This window comes from Talaromyces stipitatus, genomic scaffold, assembly GCF_000003125.1.
Source record: "Talaromyces stipitatus ATCC 10500 scf_1105507295523 genomic scaffold, whole genome shotgun sequence".
Classification (NCBI taxonomy): Eukaryota; Fungi; Ascomycota; class Eurotiomycetes; order Eurotiales; family Trichocomaceae; genus Talaromyces; species Talaromyces stipitatus.
This window is the reverse complement of record NW_002990113.1, coordinates 674,833-697,056: the sequence shown is the minus strand read 5'-3', so window position 1 is coordinate 697,056 and position 22,224 is coordinate 674,833. Positions and strand designations below refer to the sequence as shown.

Sequence of the window (22,224 nt, the reverse complement as noted above, 5' to 3'; positions counted from 1 at the left end):
CCCAAATCTAGGCAGCGATACATGTAATTTACGGGGGTATTAAATCTGGGAATGCGCAATACGGCAGGGTGAAAGTTACATGAGCCAGGGTTATTTCGGCCGGCAAGATAATGGTGTTAGCGGTTTCATATCCCCCGACGAGTTTTCACAAGAATCAGACTCTATACGGGACCGCTTTGCAAGCACTCCCAATCCTCAGCCTGAACAACAGAGCACCAGTCCGGGAGCTGCTCCCTTGTACGATCCACTTGATCAACAGACTCATCTTTCGCATGCTCATACAGCCGAACTAGAAACTGGCACGGCATCCACGTTGCAACCCACTTGCGGTGACGGTAGCCAAGACCTATCATCCAATAAGAGACGGACTGTACCAGAGTTCATTTCAGGACATAAAGCGACGAGACGAGTATTCTGAAAAACTCATGACTAAGCGCCAAGAATTATGGATGTACGGAGTACCCACCTCAGAATAACTTGGAGAATGTGACCCCTTATAGTCAACAACAACATGCCGCAAACGCTGCCACTCCTTCGTGGCAAAGAGCTCACGTACTCAGCTGCTAGGGAGGAAGAAGTCAACATTGTTCATCAGTTAGGCTACCATGCAAAACAAATCCGATTCTTCGCCTATCTTCGCGACCGGCGGGACTGGATGAGGGCCATTGTTAGCCATCATCTTTGTCTTCCATCTGTCGCATGCCAAGTAGCCACAGAAGAAAATTGGCTCCATGGCAGCTACAACGTCTGTGTCCCAGTTACCATTAGTTGTTGGAACAAAAAACGCGTTCTTATCCGTTTCCCTCTACCATACCGCATTGGTGAAGCTTTCAGACCTGGCAATGGGGACGAGAAGATTCGCTGCGAAGCAGGGACCTACGCTTGGCTCCAAGAGAACTGTCCAGATGTACCAATTCCAAAGTTGTATGGCTTTGCCCTGTCTACTGGTGAAACTGTACGAGATACCTCCAACAATTCCTTCTTCAAAACTAATTGAGGCCAGTTTAGCAGACTTGAAAACTTCCCAATTGTCCCTCGATATCTTCAGATTTTCCGCCGACATGCCTTATCCCTGCTAGGTTATCCAATTCCTTCGAACTATGTTCGCCATCCTGTTCCGAATCACATTACCCTTGACGGTATTGGTAGTACTGGCTATCTTTTGATCGAGTTTATCGAAGAGGCACAAGGGACAATGCTTTCTGATACATGGACTGATGGAAAAGACGATGTCAAATTACGGGGAAATCTCTTCCGTAGTCTTTCTCGGATTCTTTTAAGCATGAGTCGAATATCTTTGCCTAGAATCGGCTCCTTCGCCATTGATAACAGTGGATTCTTACATTTAGCGAATCGACCTTTGTCAATCGAGATCCAGGAGCTGGAGAATGAAAATATTCCAACAGATATACCTCGAGACTACACCTATTCCACTGCTGACTCCTATATTATAGATTTGCTTTCAATTCACGACAGCCGCCTCAAACATCAACCTAATGCTCTGAAAGACCTCGGAGATTTTGCCTACCAGTTATCTGCTTTGAGCGCAATGCGAACTGTGTTTACATCATTTTTCCATCGAGATTTTCGTCGTGGCCCATTTAGTTTCACTTTGACGGACCTGCATCAGAGCAATATATTTGTGGACGCCCAGTGGAATATAACTTGCCTGGTTGATTTGGAATGGGCATGCTCTAGGCCGATCGAGATGCTTAGGCCCCCCTACTGGCTTACGAATAAGGGTGTGGACCAGCTTGTTTGGGCAGAGTACAATTCTATTCGAATGGAATTCATGGAAATCCTCGCAGGCGAAGAAACAAAAATCAGAGCCAGCACAAGACCGGTGGATAGTAGAAACGTCTTACCTTACTCTCTCACAGAAGTGATGAATCGAACTTGGGCAACAGGGACTTTCTGGTATACGCTTGCTCTATCTAGTCCTTCTGGACTATTCAGCATTTTTCACAAACAAATCAGGCCTCTGTTTTGTCCAGAAATATATGGCCAGGAATTCAATTTGATTATGCCCTTTTTCTGGGAAAAGGATATAGGAAATATTGTCCGTCTCAAGACTTCTCACAAAAAGAAATACGACGAGGATCTTCGACGAGCCTTTGAGGATAGCTAATATACCATCAAACAGTCGTTACTGAGATGTTCCCTGTGAACCCTCTCGGTTTTGGTTCCCGTCACCTTGAAACTCAGTTCTCGCGGCCGCTTCCAGAGCGGCCATGGCTCGTTCAACTTGGTTTGCAACCCTTTTGTCCTTTGCAGCTTGGCCTGAAGAGCTAAGGTTTTTAAGAGTTTTGACGTCCGCTTTCACTCCAACAATTGCCTCTTTCCCCTCGTTTTGTTCAGACGGAGACTTATCGGACATCTTTGTTGAAATGTGTCTGCAGAAAGTAGTTAATTAGAGCCGAACAATGGAGCTACGGTTTTAGGAGCCATACATTAATATTTCGGAATCGATATATGCAAGTAAAAGCAAACTTGAGAAGTGAAAATCCGCAAATAACTAGTAGTTCTAACCAAGTTGATTTGAGTACACGGCGTATCTACTAGTCTGGAGTAGATAAGACTGATGCCGAAAATAAATTCGCAGGCTCTCTCTTGATTAGTTTTATTGGTTAAACATAGCAGCTGATTGCAGGTAAGCAGCCAATGAGCGAAAAGCCTGTGCTACTCTGTAGTTGATGCCCAAGATCGGTGATGTAGACTGTGGTTTTTTGATTCTTTCGCGTATGCATATAAATTTGTATTGGTGGCGAGAACTTTCCATAAAGATTCGGTAAAGAAAAGGCTAAATAGTTGATATGGGTCTGTAACGTCGATATTAGGAGGGATTCGTAGTTGGGGAGAGCGATTTTTATCGGTCTGTAAGGGTTCGAATTGGACATCATAGGCTTCCGGAATTTGTGCTAGAATAGACATTGCTTCAGCTCTTCTCCCCGTTGATTTTGGCTGAGAATTGGAGCCAGCTGAATGTATCTCTATACCCTTATTTACAGGTGCTAGCTCCCAGAGTAGGGGATAGTCTTCATTATTTCGTCGATCCTAAGTAATCATGTCGGCTTGCATGTCGAATCCGGTGTGAGGCTGTCACGTGATCTACGATGGCGCTAATTGTATTGCACGTGCATCACAAAAATAGATTTTTCCTCCTTCATCCTAGTATGAGCCATGTCCTCTCGTTCTCTAACAGGACGTCTATCCCAAGTTTATTGGTGAATTGTAATGAGTATGAGTTACCCCTCGCAACACCGATCAGCACGATTCCTCAGCCGTTCGCTTCTTCTTAGAGGGTTGACAAGCTGCGATTGATTTCCGTATCTCCTCTTGGGTAGCAATATACCCGCCTCGTTTGGATTCCCATCCCTGGAGTGGCGTTGACTGACTGGCAGTTTCTTGAATTGACATCTCCTGCGTGAGCGACTACCCTGGTGCGCTGCAATTTGTCTATCTGAATAATATTGTTGTTTGTTTCTCGTCTGTCGAAGCTTGTTTGATCCATTGGCAATATGCGGCTTCTTTCCTGAATCCAGCCTAGTCTGCTGATGAATACGAGCCGATCTCCTGAGTCTTTCCCCTCTTTCGCCTCTGGCTGTGGTAGAGCCACATGGTTCACTGGTCAACGTGGAAGATGATTCATCGATGAATGTGTGATGGAGGTGAGTGCGCTTGCTTCTTTCTCCTCCTCTTTCTCTTCCTCTTTCTTGAGAAGCAGAGGATGTAGTAGTAGGAACCCAGGACCGTAAATCATTGTCACATTTCTGTCTTTTTGGGTGTTCGCTGACCTCATCTGGACCGCGTTTAAGAGATTTTTTCTGACCTCTGCAATCCGGAATTTTCTCGATCGCCTTCGATTGACTTATCTCAAGTTCGATCAACGGGACTTGCTGAAGCATCCATTGTAGAAGAGTATCGTAGCGACCTGCCTCATGCTTTGCAATCCGGTAATTCTCAGTGTTCCGTTTGAATCTTGATATGAGATCATTTCGTTTTTTAATGAAACTTCGGTTCTGTATTGCTGTTGCTAGCTTGGATTGAGCTGCGGCTAGACTTTGTCGAGAATTAGTGATAGCTTGCTGAGCTGACATTATAGCAGAGAGCGCCGATTCCACAGATTCTTCTGTTTGTGATTCTTCATGCTGGCGCTGAAACGCAGAGGTGATGTCGTTAATATGCTCCTCCGTCTCCTCTGGTCTCAATATCTCTGAGTCGATGAGCATCTTCCACGATTCATCGTACTGTCGTTGAAGACGTTTCATTAAATTTACACAACGATCGTACTCCCCATACTCATAGCCTAGGTATTCGATCCACGTTGTAAGTCTGTCCTGCCGATGCGGGTCATCATCAAGTTGGAACTTCCGCGTGAACCCGTGTCTTATTAGACGGTCCTCCAGCGCCTTGATATATTCGGGAAAGCCAAACCGCTCTCTCTCAGGGTCATTCAAGTAGAAGGCGGGGCAGCGCTCGGTGAATTCCTCCCATGTCGTATAATTTTGTGCTGCAATACATAGCGTCCGTTCATTCTCGACTTTCTGCTCTCTTGCATATCGTTGGTACTTGCGGAAAACTTGCCATCGCCCTAACTGTGACCCAAATACCCTCCACTGGTCGTCGTATGACCGCCAAAGCCATAGCTTATCGCGGTGTTCCTCTGGGTTCTTAGTAACATCGTCAAAATGGTCAATTGAGTACCAAGGACGGCAGCCATCGTTAACCAGGATATGATAACTCTCCTTCTCGTGCTTCAAATCCTCATTGTATTCGTTCTCCTCATCACCAGCTTCCGTGGATGACGTAGACGATCGAGGTGACAGTTTGTTGTCTTGTTTTTCCAAGAGTCGAGCAGTTACTTGGTCTAGATTAAGTGGTCGGGATTCGGCTTTAACAGCATCTGGCGCACGTAGCCATCGATCTCTATCCAGATTCATTAGACGAAAGAAATGAGGAGCCAAGGAGAGTCAATCTACTTACCTTAGTCTCTGGTAGAAAAGCTGAGGCAGGTTCTCTGGGTCTTCGATATCGACGCATATGGCTCCTGAGTCCCTGATCTCTTCCAAAAATCGATCAAGCTCCATATCACTATATGCCGCGACCTCGCAAGCATATAACTTCCTCCCAGAGGTGGCCATGGTTCGGAGTCTGGAAGTAGAGTAGCACTGTAGTCAATCTGGAAGGATAACTCTGGCAGACTGGCACTGGGGGTGGGCCGTTGATTAGTCATCCAAATCTGATGGCCCATGCTGTGGAGTCAGTTTGATTGGGTCTAATCCAATTGTAGATATTTCTCCACTTACCTTCTCTGTTTCTTTTGCTGGGTTCATTCTATCCATGAATGGATGAATGACTTATTTGTAGGTACCATGATCAGTGACCAAACAAACGGAACTCCTACAAGTTACATGAAACGTACTAGATTTGGGAGCGAATCATCAGGCAGGAATAAGCGCCCGTATTTACACGTATTTATGTATTATTGGATACCTTGTCAGGATAAGTGTGGCAGTTCATAATTAGCAGGCTTATGCTGTTTGAGTCGAGCCAGGTCTGGACTAGGCTATCACCATAGATAAAGTATGGACTGATGCTGCCCACATCTATTTTTCTTTCAATTTATTTCTCCTGCGTTGTGAGCGTATTCAACGATGGAAAGTCCCAATGTCCTCGCCTACTTGTTTCCTATTGCTGACCCAGAAGATGTGCATTCCTATCAGTATGCTCTCCACACAGTTAAGCGCAGTGAAAACAGCTTACGATACGTTCCGGAGCAGCGCAAAGTGAATATAGAACTACAAACCCACAGTCGCGAGTCGACCGTCTCCCTAGACGATCACATCGAGGATTCGACTCCGAATTATCTTTTCAAGCCGGGGCTGCAATTAACTTTCAATCCTGGACCAAGAGCGGGCCCCGGATATTTCCTAGGAACCGATGAGAATAGCTGCGATATTGTGCTGCCGAAGCTCGCAAGGATCAGCAGGCGCCATTGCTTTTTCACATTTGATGAGAAGCGACGATTGATCTTGCAAGACTGTTCGCAAAATGGAACCATTGTCACCTACAACGGGAAGGGGGGAGAGAAGCGTCGACATTTCAAGTGGATTCTCAGTGGGGATAGAGTCCCCGAAGGCACTGAAAACTTCCTCCTTGAATTTCATAATCACCTGAAATTTCGGATCGTCGTCCCCAAGCACGAGACATGTCCGGATCTATATGCCGGACGTGTTGACCGATTCCTCCAAGAAGTGACTGCGAACATCGATCTTCCAATTGACAGACTCGGTATTCAGAGTGCAAGCACAACAGCAAATCAAAGCGGGGAGCTCACTCCAGGGCGAGATCCTATTTATATCCCACAGGGTACCCTTGGCAAGGGGGCCTTTTCAGTTGTAAGTCGTGTTTGGGATGTTAGCACTGGAAAATTGTACGCCTTAAAGAAGTTTCGAAACATTATTGGTTTAGATTGGAGGAAAGAAGCAAGTATAATGGAGCAAATATCACACGTCAGTCAGGGATATCCTTTGGTTCTAGTATGGCATTTCATATTGACGCCACTTCAGGAGCATATCATTGAGTTTATTCGTGTCGTAAAGACACCGTCGCCGGGTCTGATTCTCGAATGCGCCCCTTTTGGAAATCTTGGTAACCAAGAACAGATCTCAGAATATGAGGTCGTTACGATTCTCTGTCAAAGCCTTAGTGCCTTGACTTACCTTCACCGCAAAGGCATTGTTCATAGAGATATCAAGCCAGAGAACATTCTTGTTCAATCTCGAAATCCCCTCCACATTAAGCTCGCAGATTTTGGTCTGTCAAAGGCAGCAGGCACCCCAAGAACGGTTTGTGGCACAGAAACATATGCCGCGCCTGAGGTATTCGAAGGCGACTACACAAATGCCTGCGATATATGGTCGCTAGGCGTGATCATATTTGAGTACGTCTATGGCCTTCCAAAGCGCAAAGGCGACAGAGGGCGGCGGTGGTGCCAAAGAATTCTCCAAGCGCTTGACGACTGGGAGGATGGCTTAACTGAGATTCTGTCAACTGCTATGTTGATCATGAACCCGAAAGAGCGGCTTCCAGCGGACGAATGCTATGTGAAGGCCGTATGGCTCATGACTCAACCCCACAGTCTAGTCGCAAGTTCCCACCCATCATCTCAGACCTCAGGAGATATCAAGTCAAAGTCAAACGCCTGTCTTCGGAATTCCAATGCGTCAACTTTTATTGAACCCCAAAATACAATATTGCGGACCATGCAGCCGGGGACGCAGAGCCAACATCTAACAAAAATATTGAGCCCTCTTTGGGTTGACCTCCTTGCTGGTCGTCATGCTGAGGGAAACGTGCAAGAAGCTGGGGCACCGTCAAAGAGGTCTTTGAACGGTGATGCAAATGAAGAAAGCCTACAACTACAAAGGACCGCAAAGCGGCCAGCAATCAGGATTTATTCAGACGAATTGAATCAGAAGAATTATAAGTTTCGCTGTCGGTTAATTAATGGTCAAATCGTACGAATGCAGCTTCGTGACCGAAAGATCTGTTTCACTAGCTATGCGCAAGCAATGCGTCGGGGTCCCCTTTGGATCCGAGAACATTTGGGAAGGATTGACTGCGGGAAAAAAGAAGAATACACATCTCGTGGTTTTAAAGGGACCCTGGTTGATTTTGAAATCATGAAGTCATATGTGCAGAGTTGGGGGATCCAGGATTCCCTGGATTGGCGCTGTCTTATTGGTGACCGTCATGACAGGTTAGTGAATCAACCGGATCTGCTAGTTTGATTGTCATGAGAAACTAACATCTATCAGACAGCCATTACTCGAACAGCAAGGGATCCTCTACCTCCCGATATTTATGGATGATGTTATGATTCCTTTTAATACCCTATCGCAGACGGTCAACATCACAAGCATCTTTACAGCAGTGACAGGCAGCCGATCCCAACTGGGCACTCTATTAAAAAAGGTAGGGATTCAATACACATCTGTACATGGAGGAAGACTTGTCCAGGGGACATATATAGCTCAAACCGATGTTTGTAAATTTGGTGAACACATTGGCGTCGATCTTCGTGGTTTAGTTCGCCAAGCAGAAACATGGAAGAGCACGACAAGCGCTTCTGACTCCAATATCAGGCACGAGGGAGACCCTCTCTCACAAGAGGCTGAAATTTGGAAGAGCACGACAAGCGCTTCTGCTCATATCAGCCACGAGGGAGACTGCCTCTCAGAAGAGGCTGAAACCTGGAAGAGCACGACAAGCGCTTCTGCTCATATCAGCCACGAGGGAGACTGCCTCTCAGAAGAGGCTGAAACCTGGAAGAGCACGACAAGCGCTTCTGCTCATATCAGCCACGAGGGAGACAGTCCCTCACAAGAGGCTGAAACCTGGAAGAGCGCGGCAAGCGCTTCTGCTGATATCAGCCACGAGGGGGCCCGTCTCTCACAACTCTCACAAGAGATTGGTGACGATATTTCTTCTTCTTGTAACGGTATCACGTATCCAAGTGACTTGGATCTATGGAACTTGTTGAGTTAATCGTGACGTCGGGGTAGTACTTTAGGGGAAAGAAAGGCAGGATTTCAATTGATTTAGCGCCTTGAAAGGACTCTATTGCAGACTCTGCGGATTCATCGATGGCCCCTCCGCCTATTCATGTTCATAGTTAAAGATCTAACTTTGGTAATATTTTACGTACAGTATGCAACTATCCATTACACGATCCGATGTAAAATTTAGAACGCGACATTCACGGTCTCCTTCCAGCGGACTACCCACATTGACTGTACAGGTCCCTCTGTGTTCCTCAATCGTTGGCGACGATTCGTCATAATGCATGTGCACGGGGGAGTCAAGGACCAACAAATACTTTCCTTCTTAGTCTTCATAGACCTGGACAATATATTAGTACAATCTCAACGAGATGAGGAAGCCGCGCAAGATCAAGAGCATAAAGACGCTAAAAAGCTTCAACAAACGCTTGCAAAAAAATCTAGAGAGCTCGACAAGAATGAAAGAGCTCAGATTCGCCAAAACAGCGAGAACTACGACAACAAGAGGCTCAAGGCAAAGAGCGCCTTAAGAACATGAAAAATAACTCGCCAGAGCAGCAGATTTGCAACTTCAAAAAGCCTCAAGCCTCACTCTGGCAGTGATTGTCTTAGATAATCCATCCATCCATCAGTCTAGCAACAATTGGCCATGGTAAGTAAAACATTTCGTCGAATTATCTACAATATCTGACCATACGTGTCGACCCGGCATAGCAGTACGATGCAGAAGATATTATCCGGTACGTGAGATCCTTGATGCAAGGCTATGTCTGCACTCGTCGCAACGAAATTGAATTACCAGGAAAACTCTTTGAACGAAATCAGCAAATTAATCCTCTTCATAAACCTTCCAATTGCGCTTGATAAAGGCTTCAACGGTCGATAAGAGCACCTAGAAATTCAACCGAGAAGCAAGCCAGTATACATCCGTGACGTAGACCAGCTCAAGCCACACTGCTGCTGATCCCCAGCCCAGTTTCTATGATGCCTCTCCAGGCATTCTATCTTGATTGCATTACGATTGATTTTCATCAAAATCACCAGGCGGCGGACTTCGCTTGGTTTGCTTTCAAAGTCTTCGAGTGTCATGCAGCAAGGCACTGGGAAGTAGGATTTCTGCAAGTGTTAGTATTTGCCAACCAAGCAATTTTAAGTGACGTACAAGATGTGTGGTCATCGGCGACCAAAAGCTCAATCTATCAGACTGGAATGTGAACACGTAGCCGTTCTCTTTAAGTCTGATACCCAAAAAGATGTCTGCGTTGCAAAAAGTACCATATTGGTAAGCCTTATGAATCAAACTGATTCTCCGTTCATTTCGCTGTCGCACATGTCTTTTTCTAAGCCTTTGCTCTTTTGTAATTTTGCGAGTCATTGTAATTAGCTGGCTTTCGCTGAACGATAACAGACTTCTGACGGCGCCATGAAACAGGGGGCGGAGTATTTGAGTGATATAGTAGCATCTCTAGATCCGATTTTGGTTCGCAGTGCTACGCGTAAGCCAAAACTGACCTCTGGCAGAGCCAAATTAGAGTTAAAGTGGTCATCTACCACTCCGAATTGATTGACTGACTCAGATCATGGCTACGGAATTGACCTTCATTCAATATATTTCTCATATATGTTAGCTCAAATATGGATCATGCGAACGAAAGCCATCGAGGAAAGTAAAATAGAGTGCGGCTCAAAAATTAACTTTCGCAGTAGCGCGATCTTATACACCGACCAAGGAGGGCTGCTTACTAGTTTTGAGTGACTATCGTAGAAGGTTCACTTTGGGAATAAATCACTGGAATTGTTGCTATCTAAATTATCTAGGGAATGAAACTAGAATCAGGCCTGCCTGGTCCCAGTGAATGTAGATTATCATGTCAATACTGGTGATACTCCTACTCGTCGTGACGGTGTCTATGCCCCCCGTCTTTATTCACTGCGGTATACTATATCATAGGCCTGGCAATTGGTCGCTCCATCATTGGTTGTACTGTCTACCATTCAGTATGCTGCAGCATAATTCCATCAATACCGCTTCCAGTCCATAATATCAAAAGCCTGACATCGTCAATTTCTATTCGAACAGGCGGAACAAGATGAACCGGAAGGCCGTATCCAAAGCAAGAAAAGACCAATTTCATTCAGCCTTGATGCAAATGTGAAGGCCGAATTACCGGGCTCGTAAGAGAAGGTCAAACAAGAATTTTTCTACCAATGAAAGTCCAGCGAGGCGATGATCAGACTCTACGGACCCGTTTTTCCATCTCTCCTGGACTTTTCTGTAAATTCCTTGGTATGGAAACTCTCCGTCATACTCGTCTGGATGAATGAGAAATGTGATTCTCGACTAACTGACTCGGTTGACTCATCACCTGACGTATCGCAAATCGTACTAAAACTAGTATTGAGCGTGGATTGAACTACATTGGAAGTAAAGTGGTCGTTGGCTCGTCTGATCGCATTTTCTCGTTGTTCTTTTGCCCAATCTCGACCATTCCGGAACCAAGTCGCGCCTTCGCGGAAGGTGTCAATACTGTCTGTCAAGGCGAAGGATCTTAATTGGGTCATGTAGTACTCCGGCCGATCTGAATTAGTTGTCTTCGAAGGATGGCTGGTGAACATTTTCAGCGTGCCACCATGATAGATGTTCGTGAGGGTGTAAGCATTGTTGTCAAATTTAGGTTCTTCCTGTTTATATGTTTGGAGTGTATGCATGGCTCGCGCACCAAGCGCCCCATCGTAACTAGCTTGCCTTCCAGCAACCGCCAACGAACCATCAGGTCCCTTTGCTGCGAGAAGGAAATTTGGCAAAATCGGAAGGTCATCCTGTGTTGATGGTTTGATTCGACCACTAAGCTCAGAGCGAATGTCGCGTCTGAGTTGCTCGGGTCGTGCTCCATAGTATCGGTCAGGGTTCCCTGGCTTCAAAGTGCCATCGGTGAGAGGAGCGAAGTTTCCAAATGTGACACCGCCGGAAACGCATCTAACATCTCCGCTGTTACCCTCGATCATGGAGATTACAGACTCTGTAACTTGCTTCTCCTTGAAAGCATTAGCATCAGATCGGACGAAACTTTCATGCGCCTCTTCAGTGAACTTAGAAGGTGAAAGGGACGCTCGAGGTCTCGCTAATCTCTCCTTAATCTCGCTCCAGTTACTGGGTTTTGGTGGTCTCCGTCCGTCCGGGTAATCGTAAGCGTGAGGGTAAATGCCGTAATCAATGAGATGTTGCTGAAAGTCGCGGTCATACGGTCCACTACTTCTGGTCGTTTCTGTTCTTGAGGGTCTAGTGCTCCGTGAAGTACTCCGCGACGTGCTCGAAACCTGTGAAATGCTTGAAGCTCGTGAATCGCTGACGCGTTTTTGAATTCGATAGCTCGACGTCCTCGAGTTCATGCCGGGAACTGAAGATTCTTTAGGTTTTCGGTACTAAACAGCACTCAGCTTCACCTTGAGCAATCTAGTTTCGGAACATACTCCTCGTATTTTGCACAGGTCAGGACCACCACGTCTCGCGTATCTTTTGATCTTCCTGAGATCCTGTGGTGAACAGTAACGAAGGAAATCATTAGCTGGTCGGCGAACCAGTAAATCTTCTTCCTCGCTAATAGTTCTCTGGAAATTCCTCCGGTCAAGTTCCCTCAACGCGTTGCGTGTCAGCCAAACCCTGGACAGATTGTCCCAGAATGCGGACGAGGATTGAGAGCTGGCTGGAGGATTGAGTTTCCGTTTCTTCGCCGAATGCCGAGACGGCTCATCAAGGGAATATGACTCCGAGTGTAAGCGTTTGCACGACTTTCCGTTGCTCTCTAGATGCATCGAGCATTCATCTTGTGTAGCTAACGGAAGAGTCATCTTTCCGCAGCCTGGGGTATGAGCTGAATAAATCATAGTCCCTGTTCTAACCAGTGTTGTGAAAAGAAGACTTGGCGGCGGCAGATGAGTCATCACTGAAACGCCTTATTTGAGTCCTAACAGCCAATCATCAAGCATCAAGGCCCATAATCCGTAGTCAAAAAGCTCTTATTGGATGAGGCCGCTGCTCTTCTTTTCAGTGGTAGACAAGCTGAAACAACGTAAGTTGCTAGCAGCCAATCATCATTTCAATCCTAGCGCGACGATATTCTCCATAAAATTTCTGGCGCTAGCTATTTTTCAAAACAAACATGACTCAGCATCAAAAATAATCCACTTCAAGCTCAAGGAACGTAGCCAACACGGCGGTTAACTACAACATGCCTACTTCATGGCAAAGAGATTATGTACTCAGCTGCTCAAGATGAAGACGATAACACGGTAGGAGGAATTCGCAAACCCTCTCTTTATTGGTCGTCATAGGCTGTGACCTGCCAGCCAATGAAAGAAAATCTGGACATTTCACGCGAAGCTAGTGTTACCTGATCTTGCGGGTTGTGTCTACTACATAATAATGACTATTATTTGATAGGTCTTAAAGATAATCATGCCTGATCATAAGTGCACAGCAGGCCGATACAATTTTTGAATGCAACAGAAATTTGGTGGTTGACGCAAATCGAGACACGATGAATTCATGCATCTTGTATTGACAAGCCGTTATCTTTCTCAAGTGCCTGGATGACTTCAGAGTGATTTGACATCTTCGCACACTCCAGAGCTGTGCGACCATTTGCATCTTTGATATCCAGATCGGCTCCTTTACTGATCAAGTAGCGAACTATATCCACTTTGCCAAGTTCAGCTGCTTTGTGCAGAGCCGTGCCGAGGCCCATAAAGAAGAAAAGCGCCCAAGAAGGGTAATCATTGTACATAGTTGAATTGATATCGGCCCCCTTTTCAATGAGAAGATTCAGTACCGCAATGCTATCTGAGTTCCGTGCGATTGCGTGATGGAGGAGTTGTCCTTTTCGAGCGTCTCCGCCACGTCTGAGCATGAGCTGGATGACTGATATAGGCGCAGATTCTACAGCTCGGGAAAGTGGGGTGAAATCAATGACACATTGCTGATTGGGATTAGCTCCATGATCAAGAAGCCAACCTACCATTCCCTCATCTGCAACGGCATAACTAACGAAAATGTTATTATGGTGTTCCTGATAGTCAAGCTTACTAGGACAAATCTCACCCTAGTACAGGAGGTTCCAGCTCGCTGATGGGCTGGTTGATATTCCATCCGTTTTGAAGGAAAACTTCCAGAGCATCCTTCCTCTTGGTGCTGACAGCTTCCAATGCATAGAGTGGATCCATGGGCAAGCCATGATCAAGAAGTTCTTTGATGAACTGCACGTCGGCTCGATTGATGGCTTCGACCATTATCGCATGAAAGTCGTGTATGTCAAAATTCTCCGAAGAAGGATCTTGTGAGTCCAGGATCGCTCGAAATTCCTGGATATCACCACTGACACAACAAGCACGCGCTATTTCAAGCGTCGCCGGAGGTGTTCGAGTTGGAATTTGGGGGTATTCGCTCGGGTGAACTGGAGGGTAGTTTGGGGGAGGCAGGACATCCATGGCGGGTTGAATGGCGAAGTATCACATTTGCTTTGTAGGCTGTAACGAAGCGTAGATTATGTATGTGGTGGCAGCAGGTGGGGAAGCATATTTAGATTATTCATTTCACGTCATTAGAGACCTAGGCAGTTGGTCAACCAATAAGGACTGGGCGGTGTGTTCGGTTCCTATCTCGGGTTAGCCGTACACGAGCCAGAGTAAGCTGATTGGCTAATATGCATGGTTGTGAAGTTCAAATGGATTTGGTTAATTGATGACACGGGCGCCTACGGAGGAGACCGTGTTGGTGGACCTGGCAAGCAAGTTATTTTTACCAAGTTCTTACGCCGTACGTTTTGTTGACGAGAATGTGAGTGGGCCTCGTTAGGTCACCAATTGAAGACGCGCGTTTATATGCGTTCAAGGATAGGCGGCTAGCTGAGGAAAAGGTGTAGAAAACTAGAGGAAATGAAATTCATTTTTAGAGCCTTGTAGCGTTTTTGAAAAAGTATAAGAAGTAGTACAAATTATTTCTTGATAGATAGAACGTCCCCATCCTTCCGTGCAAACACATACGCTACTTTCAAGATCTCCTATAATGTCCGGATCAGGTATTCTCGCTCAATGGCAAGCGCGTCGTGCAGTTCTTGTGGTTCCAATGGGTGGCGTCCAGTTTCTTTCTTTCCAACAACAGCCGGCGATTGGCACTAGGGACCTTGGATCATGTTCTGTCGTGCTCATAGCATCCGCGCGCGGCGCTATTCTTGCTCATATCCCTCCACGACCCTTGCAACCTTCACCTGACCCGTTTGCCGGTGATAACAACGCTCGTAATATGATGAATCAAGTGGCCACTCTCTATCAACAAAACAGTGGGTACTTTTCTTCCGCAGACTCGGTTGTTGTCTGTGCTTGGTACAACGGAGCAGTGGCGTTGCCTGATCAGATGGAGATAATGTCCTCGTCTCTTCGACAATTGGGACTCAATCCGACCATCAAAACATATCATGTGCCTGGAAATAGAAGTCTTCCTGGTCAGGGAACTGTGATTGCCATCAAGTCTGCCAACCAGCCGAGGCCTCAGATATACGTGGAGGATCGTCTAATCTGAGATACGTTGATTAGCAAATGAGCCAGAGGCGCATGATGGCAATGCGAACACAAACCTGTGATTCATTAGAATTCGAGTCAGCACACATCGAATTGGACAGTAAATCACAAGGCATGCAGGCATGGCTTCGGGAACAATTAGACACGTGAAATTGGGCGACTTTAGACGTATGGTAGAACAGAATTCATGCTGATGTCCGATACTAATAATAAATTTTTCATTTGGCTCTCTATCAAAATGGATAACCATCATAATCTGAAGGAAAATTGTTGATAAGATTTACTAAAGTAGCCCATGGCAAAGAAGTTATAGACAGGTCCCGATGACTTATTGCTTCGCGAAGACTGACATTGATCAGATTGCTTGTTCAAACATAGATTGGTTATGAATATGCACAATCGGGTTCTTAACACTGATGGTAGGGTAAGCAAATGTGCTCCAGATATTTGGAACCGAATGACATGCAATGAATGCAACTGATGTGTTAGTATATTCTGCAATACCTGATTGGTCATGAGCCCTGCAGACCCAACCATGAAAGCAAAGAGCCTCCATGAGGCTTCATTTACTAGACATCAGGCAAAAAGGTTGGGCATCGAAACTTTTCATGTCACTATTGATATAAATGACCAAGAATTTTTAAGCCATAACTTATAAGCTGACTGTGATTATATCCCGCTCTAAAGTGGGGGTTATATTCACGTGCTTGGCGGATATTCTTCCTAGCCCCGCCATTACGGCATGAGTCTATGATATTTCCTGTCTTGAGACAGAAAGTCCCAATACCGTAAGATTTACGCATGTGCACTTCGAGTGGTCGGCGTTCAGTGCACAGGACAAATGGCATATCTTCGTCCAGCGGCAAAAGAACCCGATCAGGTATGCGATGACCTGAGATCCTGGCTACCAATGGCAGACTTTCCCTCACAGGATGATGCGCCACATATGAGGTTGTGCCGCAATGTCCCAGCACACCTCCTTCAACCCTTCCAGAGGGAGGTATGGATATCTACAAGTTCATTCGCTTTTCAAATCACTAATCTTCATGCTAGAATATGAAGACCAGTTTGATACAGTTTACGAACGGAGCATCACCGCGAGAACCTTACGGTATTCTTACTGCGATCCGTCTAGACGAAAATACGGCAACAGTTTCGCTCGTCAATCACGACACAAAAATCACTATAGCAGAAAGCGATTCCATAGAATGGAGTGGATTGATAGAGATTATAAACCCATGCATCTGTGTGGTGACTTGGAGCAAGACGATTTAAAAAAAATGGAAGGAAAAGGTCAAGGTGATTCTCAAGGAGATGGAATGCCTGTTATCTGAGAAAAGGATGGAAGTAGGATGGAAACAATATTCGAAGGTTCGTTGGATACTGGTGATCCGGTTGGAATCGCAGATATTGAATTGAAAGACGGAAGGGAATATGGGGGCTCGGGTTCCGTGAGGTACAGATTGCCAAAACCTGAATGTGATTCTAGCCATTAGTTTAGCTTATTTTCGCCAACTCGAATATAAAAGAACTTACCTGGGTTCTGTTGTGATTGGCTTGCTCCTAAAGCGGGTGGGGGCTGCTCGTGTCTTTGAGAGTTCGTGGAGATTGTGTTCATAGATGGGAAATTTTGATGATGAAAACATCCCAGATCCTTTGCAGCAACTTTTGTAAAATGGACACCCCCATTTTCAGCGTGTGGTTGATTTCCAGTAAGGACTGAGTTGCTTGCTCCGGTAATTTCATATGCTGTCGCGATATGGCTGTGCAATGGACTATGTGAAACATGGGTTCCAGGCCTGTGGGTGATTGGAGGATTTCGAGGAGATAAGGGTAATGGAGTCGATAATCCTGGTTGCTGAATCGGTGTCTTATCAGTTGATAGTTCCACCTGCTGACACGTAAAGGTTGCCCAAGAATTAGGTTCTTGCTGCGATGCATGCGCTTCGTCGTTAGGCTGCTGACTTGTGACGGTTTGCGGAGCAGTGTTTGCGGGCCGTGACGGCGATGAGTATCCACGTTTGCGCTTGCCTTTGTTTGGCATTTGCGGCCTGGAAAGGTTCAAGGTCTCTTTCCGAAATATAGACATCTGGCGACAAAATCGATCCTTAACGTATCCCATTATGCTGGTGGCCGCAGCATTCGAGCTTTCTTCTACTTCAAACCCCTGAGAAAGATAATGATGAACGACGAAACTCACATCGTCAGTTCTGTTCAAATACTTTTCATATCTTAGCAACCGTCAGCTCACCATCGGCCATTATGTAGTTGGATGAAATACCTACGTAGATGCAGGCAATGCGAATAGATAGAAAATAATTCCGTATCCCAATTTTTGCGTATATGACTCGTACACCGCCCCCATTTCGTATTCAGTGCTAAACCACTTAGAAATCTCCTTCGATTCTGTGTCGATTCCCTCGGATAATATGGTATCAACACACCATTTTTTGACCTCAGTTGTGAAGTGCTGAATCCCACGAATTTCCAGAATTTGTTGAATCACATAACGAAGGGCAATTGAGTGGAACGCTCGACGAATAGAGCTGGCTATGGCTTTTCGTCGGTCTGCGAAGTATATATCACCAAGAATAGTGTGTTTGGATTGCGCTGTGGAGGTCTTCTCCCCGCCAGACCAGAATATTGAACCTTCTCGTGCGTAGCATGGAAGGGCATCGCTGAGAAATTCGGGGACCGTTATATCATCCTTCCTAACCTCTTTCACACGAGCGAGAGCTTGCTCACGATTGCGGGCTGTGCCTGTCTTGCCCGTCTTTGAACCTTGGCTAAATGCTTTTTGCAAAGCCTGCTTGATACCTGCCGGCAGGGTGTCCTTGCTTGCAATGAGGAAATCAACAATCTTGGATATTTGTCAGTTTTGATTCGATTTACAGAAAGAGAAGTACTCGCCACTTGAAGGTATTCTGAATCGCTTATTCCACCTTTGTGAAATGCTGGAGCTCGCTCGCGTATATGAAGAATCTCAGTATCCATCATTGAGAGGAGTCAATAGCCTTGGAAGTGTGCTAACCGGAGGGGACGATACGGGAGGATGTGGGACAAACGGGACTGCACTGGAAAGGCAAAACGATCCGCTAAGACAACTGGACATCTTTTACTAACCAAAAACGTAAATCTTTGTCCCCCGGGGGGACAAAGATTTACGTTTTTGGTTAGTAACTCACCATCAGGCTTAGGCTGGTCCTTACCCGCAGGTGACCCACCGGCTAGACTCCTGATAGTGGAACAATCATGCATTGATTTGCTATAGCGAACTGATCACAGCACTAACACTAATCACACTGGGTCACTTTTTTAGATTCGTCGTCGTTATCTCGGTTACGCGATGTTTCTTTGAGTGGCCTGAGCATACATATCAATTTCGAATAGTACATATTTGCCGTTTACCAGGTCCTTTAGCGCCGAAGACCACATGCGAAATGGAGGAGAAGGACTGGGTACTCTGCTCTATCTCTGCCACCCACTTTCAAATGTACCATTGCCTGCAACCATGATACAGAGGTTCTAGATCGAACACTTTCATCAAGTCTGGATCTTGTCTGGCAGGCACTAGCCTTGGTGGTCATGATACGTGCGAACAATATATTAAGAGTATGCCAGCCTCGTCCAAGGGTTCGCCGCAATTTGGTGCACACCAGTCAAGCTGACCGGTTTTGAAGTTCTTCACTACTGCTGATATGATGCTTGACTACTTGTTCGCGTGTGGCGGCGAACGCAGGAAAATTCGACGTGACAAGGCTCCCCGGGAGGTAGGCATCATAGACTTTCTAATCCATACTTACCTGCAGAAAATGCTAACGTTGTCTGCGCCTAGGACACGAAGCACAGTGACATGACTACCTTCGGTAACATGCGTCCTGCTCAAAGAACTCCACGCAGTCCACAGCCCATTCGAGAAATGCCGCCGTCGAAAGCACTTCACCCTAACATATCGAGACCGACCTATTCTTTACCTCCCCACAAGCCGGTAAGTATCGTGGTTTTCACCAACTTTCGTCACTCTTGCGCATGTAGCTAATACCTGTATAGGAAGTGATGCACATTCAGACGTTCAGAGACCCTTGTGCGATTGATGTCAGGGGTCTAACTCAGGAAGTGCCAACCATTTCAAAGTCAGCTAAATCGTCAAATATACCACCAATGCAGGGGTTCTCTACCATGAGACTGAAGACTCCCAGAAAACCTCGAAAGTCCGAATTCGCCCTAGAGAGATATGTTGATTCACGAAAAGCCGAACTATCATGGGAAGACCTGTTGGAGTCTGAGCGCAGTTTTCTCTATTTTTGATTGCCTATTAGCCCATGTTACCCTATCATTCATTTAGTTGTTTTCTCTTTTGAACTTTGATACAGAACCTACTAGTCACCAACAAAAGGTGTTCTATTTTTGGAATGGATGTATTATTAATACAAGCTTCTCAGTATCTACAGTCTTGTATAATATTCACTCGAAGCACTAGATGAAGCCTTTCTGCGTTGAAATCTAAACACTACACATCTCTTACAACAATCTTCTGCTACACGATGTCATCGACACCACCTCCGCGTTATGATGAAGGCCGAAAAGCCACCGAGGATGGAGTGGTTCCTTGGTGAGTTGAGGTTCCCGTCAGACATCCTATCCCTACTTACAGATACAGAGGCCTCTTTCTACGTTACTAAAAATGCAGCACGAGTCTGTAGGTACAGCAGATCTCGCGTATTTGAGTAGAAAACAATCTAGACACTGGACGGAAATGGATGTACTACTGAATAGTTGCAAAAAAATAGGAAGCTTGGAGGTTCATGTATGCTGGGAGTCCTAGCACAGCTATCTAATAGTGTTCATATCGATCAGTGTAGGGACGATGCTTAAACCTCGTCTCATAGATATAAATACAATCATCTTTCCCAGATATCTCGAACCTCAACAAGAACTATTGGCAAGTCTATCTGAGTAGCAAGGCCTTCATCATGCTTAGATGCGCACACAGAGAGCTCCACAAGCCTTATGTAAGATCGTCTCCATGATTATTGATCAATTCTAATATCTACTAGATCTTTAGACTCCCTGCCTTGAGCCATGGATCATCCATCGATGAATCTAGTCTCAGGGCGCTTGAGATGAGCCTCGATAAAATCAAGTCCAAAGCAATTCCATTAGAATGGGACTTATTTCTCGCATATCCTCAAACAGGAGATGAACTACGGAAGATTCAACAACATTGCAAGGCAAAGCTACTCGGCGACTTTCCTTTTTCTGACTACGTTGAAGACGAATATCAGTGGCAGGCCTCATTGTGTTGTTCATTGGAAGCATATCGTAACACTGGAAAAGAATGGCTCGACTGGATGGAGCTTACGTTGAAGGCAGCCAAAAGCTTTGAGCTTCAAGCAGCCCACAAAATAGCCGATGTTTCTCCTCAGCATTTTGCAGCCACAAAATTTCGATGCCTTAAGCCTCTCTGGGTCGTGTGGGGGAAAAAGACGGAAGAAGGGACGGCAGAGGAAACAAAAGAACTAAATAGCTTCCTGGAGGACCATGGAATCTCCGTCGCCGATGCTCCTCATATACTGCCCTTGAGGTATGGTCTATTCGAGGTTTGGTTCGAGGAGAATCGAAGAGCCGAGCTTCGAAAGCTTTTCTCAAAGACTTATACCGATTTCGACGAAGACAGCCCTTTGGTGCGGTTTCAAGGGTACTGTGAATCTTTGCGCATAGTGCTCGACGCATACAAAAAGCAATCTAATTTCTGGGGAGAAGTGGATGTAATCGTGAAGCGCCGTATGGATGAATTGGGGGCCCTTACTTCACGAGCAAAGATATAACCAAAGATCTGATGCCGCACTCTCTATTTTGGTCCATTGAGTACTTCTGAGCTGGGGAAATATTCGCCAAGATAATAGCTGCTCGTTACAATTGCTAAATGTTAGTTTAGGGTATACGACTGACGTCTCGAATTAGGAAAGATTATTCGGAAAGCTTAATGGTAGTTGACAGCAGCTGTGTTCCACTATGTCCGTACATGATAGTCTATTGCAATCGCTTACCCTGTGATACGCCACTTCTAGACAGATTGGCAAATCCATTGGTTGTTTCCCCTGAAGAATGCATGGCGATTAGATGACTAGTGCGATAACGCATCGAGGCTAGATATACTTGCCGGAGTATAATATGTAGAGATTTCATTCCTTTGTTGGTTTTGTTACTTTAATATCCTGTCTGTTCTAGAAAATCCTCACAACTCCCAGAGGAGGCATTTTTCAGACAGTGCCTTCAACAACGTCTTTGTCTGTTTGCTCCTCAATGAACCCTACTGAGAAAACAATGGAATATGTTGAGAGGAACTTAAGGCCAGTATACGACAATTGCAATCAGACAAACATAGGATTTTCTCGTGGAATACTTGTGAGGGATGTCCAAGATTGAGCTCAGCCAACCTTCAGGCAATATCAAGCGCCTCAACACCACCTGATGGCTATTCATCATCTGATTTACCGCTTGATATACGAAGCATGCAAGCCTTTACCCTGTTACGCTACAACCGTGAAGTCCACAAGGCTTATGGCCACACAGGCTTCCTGTGTTTATTTGAGCAATGTGATCGAGCTACTTCTGGGAGGGTTTTTCCACGCCGATGGAATTGTTACGATCACATGCGAAAAATCCATCATTACACTGGTAGTTATGATGACTTCTTGAAATCGCAAGGTAGGTAATCTCAGTTCATCAGCCTTGATATTTGACTCTACTGATATTGATTTTCCTAAGGAATGATCTAACTCGACATTGGACTAATGCTAGACTCCTTTCTGTCGTTCCCTATAATATATTTGCTGAATTGATCTCTTCGTCTGGGTAGGAAAATGTTGCATAATTTCTTCCCATGACATTTTATGTTCTTCTTTTAGCCTTTTCAAGATCTCTTTGTTGTATGTGGAGAGTCGTGGCAAAGAGTGAAAACTATAATGACAATTATCCCCTCTTTTCTGACACTGAGCACACGGTCGTTGTCTTGAGCATTTGTTGTTGCCTCTTTGAGTGCATTGATCGCATATAGTTTTTAATACTCGTGAGATGGTACATT

General features: G+C 45.5%; 8 protein-coding genes across 8 annotated transcripts; 4 read left to right on the top strand and 4 right to left on the bottom strand.

Annotated features, from left to right (window-relative positions):
• Positions 1-511: 511 nt before the first annotated feature.
• Positions 512-2,427, top strand: TSTA_061950 (uncharacterized protein; the record flags this gene model as incomplete). Its single annotated transcript, XM_002340053.1, has 2 exons — positions 512-955; positions 1,004-2,427. The coding sequence occupies 2 exons, from the start codon at positions 512-514 to the stop codon at positions 2,126-2,128; spliced, it is 1,569 nt and encodes a 522-aa protein (XP_002340094.1). The 3' UTR covers positions 2,129-2,427.
• A 730-nt stretch (positions 2,428-3,157) lies between these two features.
• Positions 3,158-5,141, bottom strand: TSTA_061940 (uncharacterized protein; the record flags this gene model as incomplete). The annotated part of the gene is made up of 2 exons (XM_002340052.1): positions 3,158-4,926; positions 4,984-5,141. The coding sequence occupies 2 exons, from the start codon at positions 5,139-5,141 to the stop codon at positions 3,246-3,248; spliced, it is 1,839 nt and encodes a 612-aa protein (XP_002340093.1). The 3' UTR covers positions 3,158-3,245.
• Positions 5,142-5,654: 513 nt separating this feature from the next.
• Positions 5,655-8,725, top strand: TSTA_061930 (uncharacterized protein; the record flags this gene model as incomplete). The annotated part of the gene is made up of 2 exons (XM_002340051.1): positions 5,655-7,762; positions 7,821-8,725. The coding sequence occupies 2 exons, from the start codon at positions 5,655-5,657 to the stop codon at positions 8,548-8,550; spliced, it is 2,838 nt and encodes a 945-aa protein (XP_002340092.1). The 3' UTR covers positions 8,551-8,725.
• Positions 8,726-10,439: 1,714 nt separating this feature from the next.
• Positions 10,440-12,413, bottom strand: TSTA_061920 (uncharacterized protein; the record flags this gene model as incomplete). The annotated part of the gene is made up of 2 exons (XM_002340050.1): positions 10,440-11,987; positions 12,036-12,413. The coding sequence occupies 2 exons, from the start codon at positions 12,411-12,413 to the stop codon at positions 10,803-10,805; spliced, it is 1,563 nt and encodes a 520-aa protein (XP_002340091.1). The 3' UTR covers positions 10,440-10,802.
• Positions 12,414-12,908: 495 nt separating this feature from the next.
• TSTA_061910 (hspc200, putative) lies at positions 12,909-14,122 on the bottom strand. The gene is made up of 2 exons (XM_002340049.1): positions 13,663-14,122; positions 12,909-13,604 (listed from the first exon to the last, which is right to left on the bottom strand). Exons 1-2 carry the CDS (start codon positions 14,046-14,048, stop codon positions 13,109-13,111), a joined length of 882 nt encoding a protein of 293 aa, XP_002340090.1. The 5' UTR covers positions 14,049-14,122; the 3' UTR covers positions 12,909-13,108.
• Positions 14,123-14,267: 145 nt separating this feature from the next.
• Positions 14,268-15,138, top strand: TSTA_061900 (uncharacterized protein; the record flags this gene model as incomplete). The annotated part of the gene is made up of 2 exons (XM_002340048.1): positions 14,268-14,376; positions 14,573-15,138. 2 exons carry the CDS (start codon positions 14,268-14,270, stop codon positions 15,136-15,138), a joined length of 675 nt encoding a protein of 224 aa, XP_002340089.1.
• Positions 15,139-16,443: 1,305 nt separating this feature from the next.
• On the bottom strand, positions 16,444-18,131 carry TSTA_061890 (uncharacterized protein; the record flags this gene model as incomplete). Its single annotated transcript, XM_002340047.1, has 4 exons — positions 16,444-16,610; positions 16,674-17,368; positions 17,423-17,997; positions 18,030-18,131. The coding sequence occupies 4 exons, from the start codon at positions 18,129-18,131 to the stop codon at positions 16,444-16,446; spliced, it is 1,539 nt and encodes a 512-aa protein (XP_002340088.1).
• Positions 18,132-20,110: 1,979 nt separating this feature from the next.
• On the top strand, positions 20,111-20,965 carry TSTA_061880 (uncharacterized protein; the record flags this gene model as incomplete). The annotated part of the gene is made up of 2 exons (XM_002340046.1): positions 20,111-20,149; positions 20,195-20,965. 2 exons carry the CDS (start codon positions 20,111-20,113, stop codon positions 20,963-20,965), a joined length of 810 nt encoding a protein of 269 aa, XP_002340087.1.
• Between the last annotated feature and the right edge of the window lie 1,259 nt (positions 20,966-22,224).

Coding starts and splice junctions, on each gene's coding strand:
- TSTA_061910 (XM_002340049.1), bottom strand. CDS start 14,048: ATGGATGTCCTGCCTCCCCCAAACTACCCTCCAGTTCACCCGAGCGAA. Junction 13,605..13,662: donor CTGGAACCTCCTGTACTAGG/GTGAGATTTGTC, acceptor CATTTTCGTTAG/TTATGCCGTTGCAGATGAGG.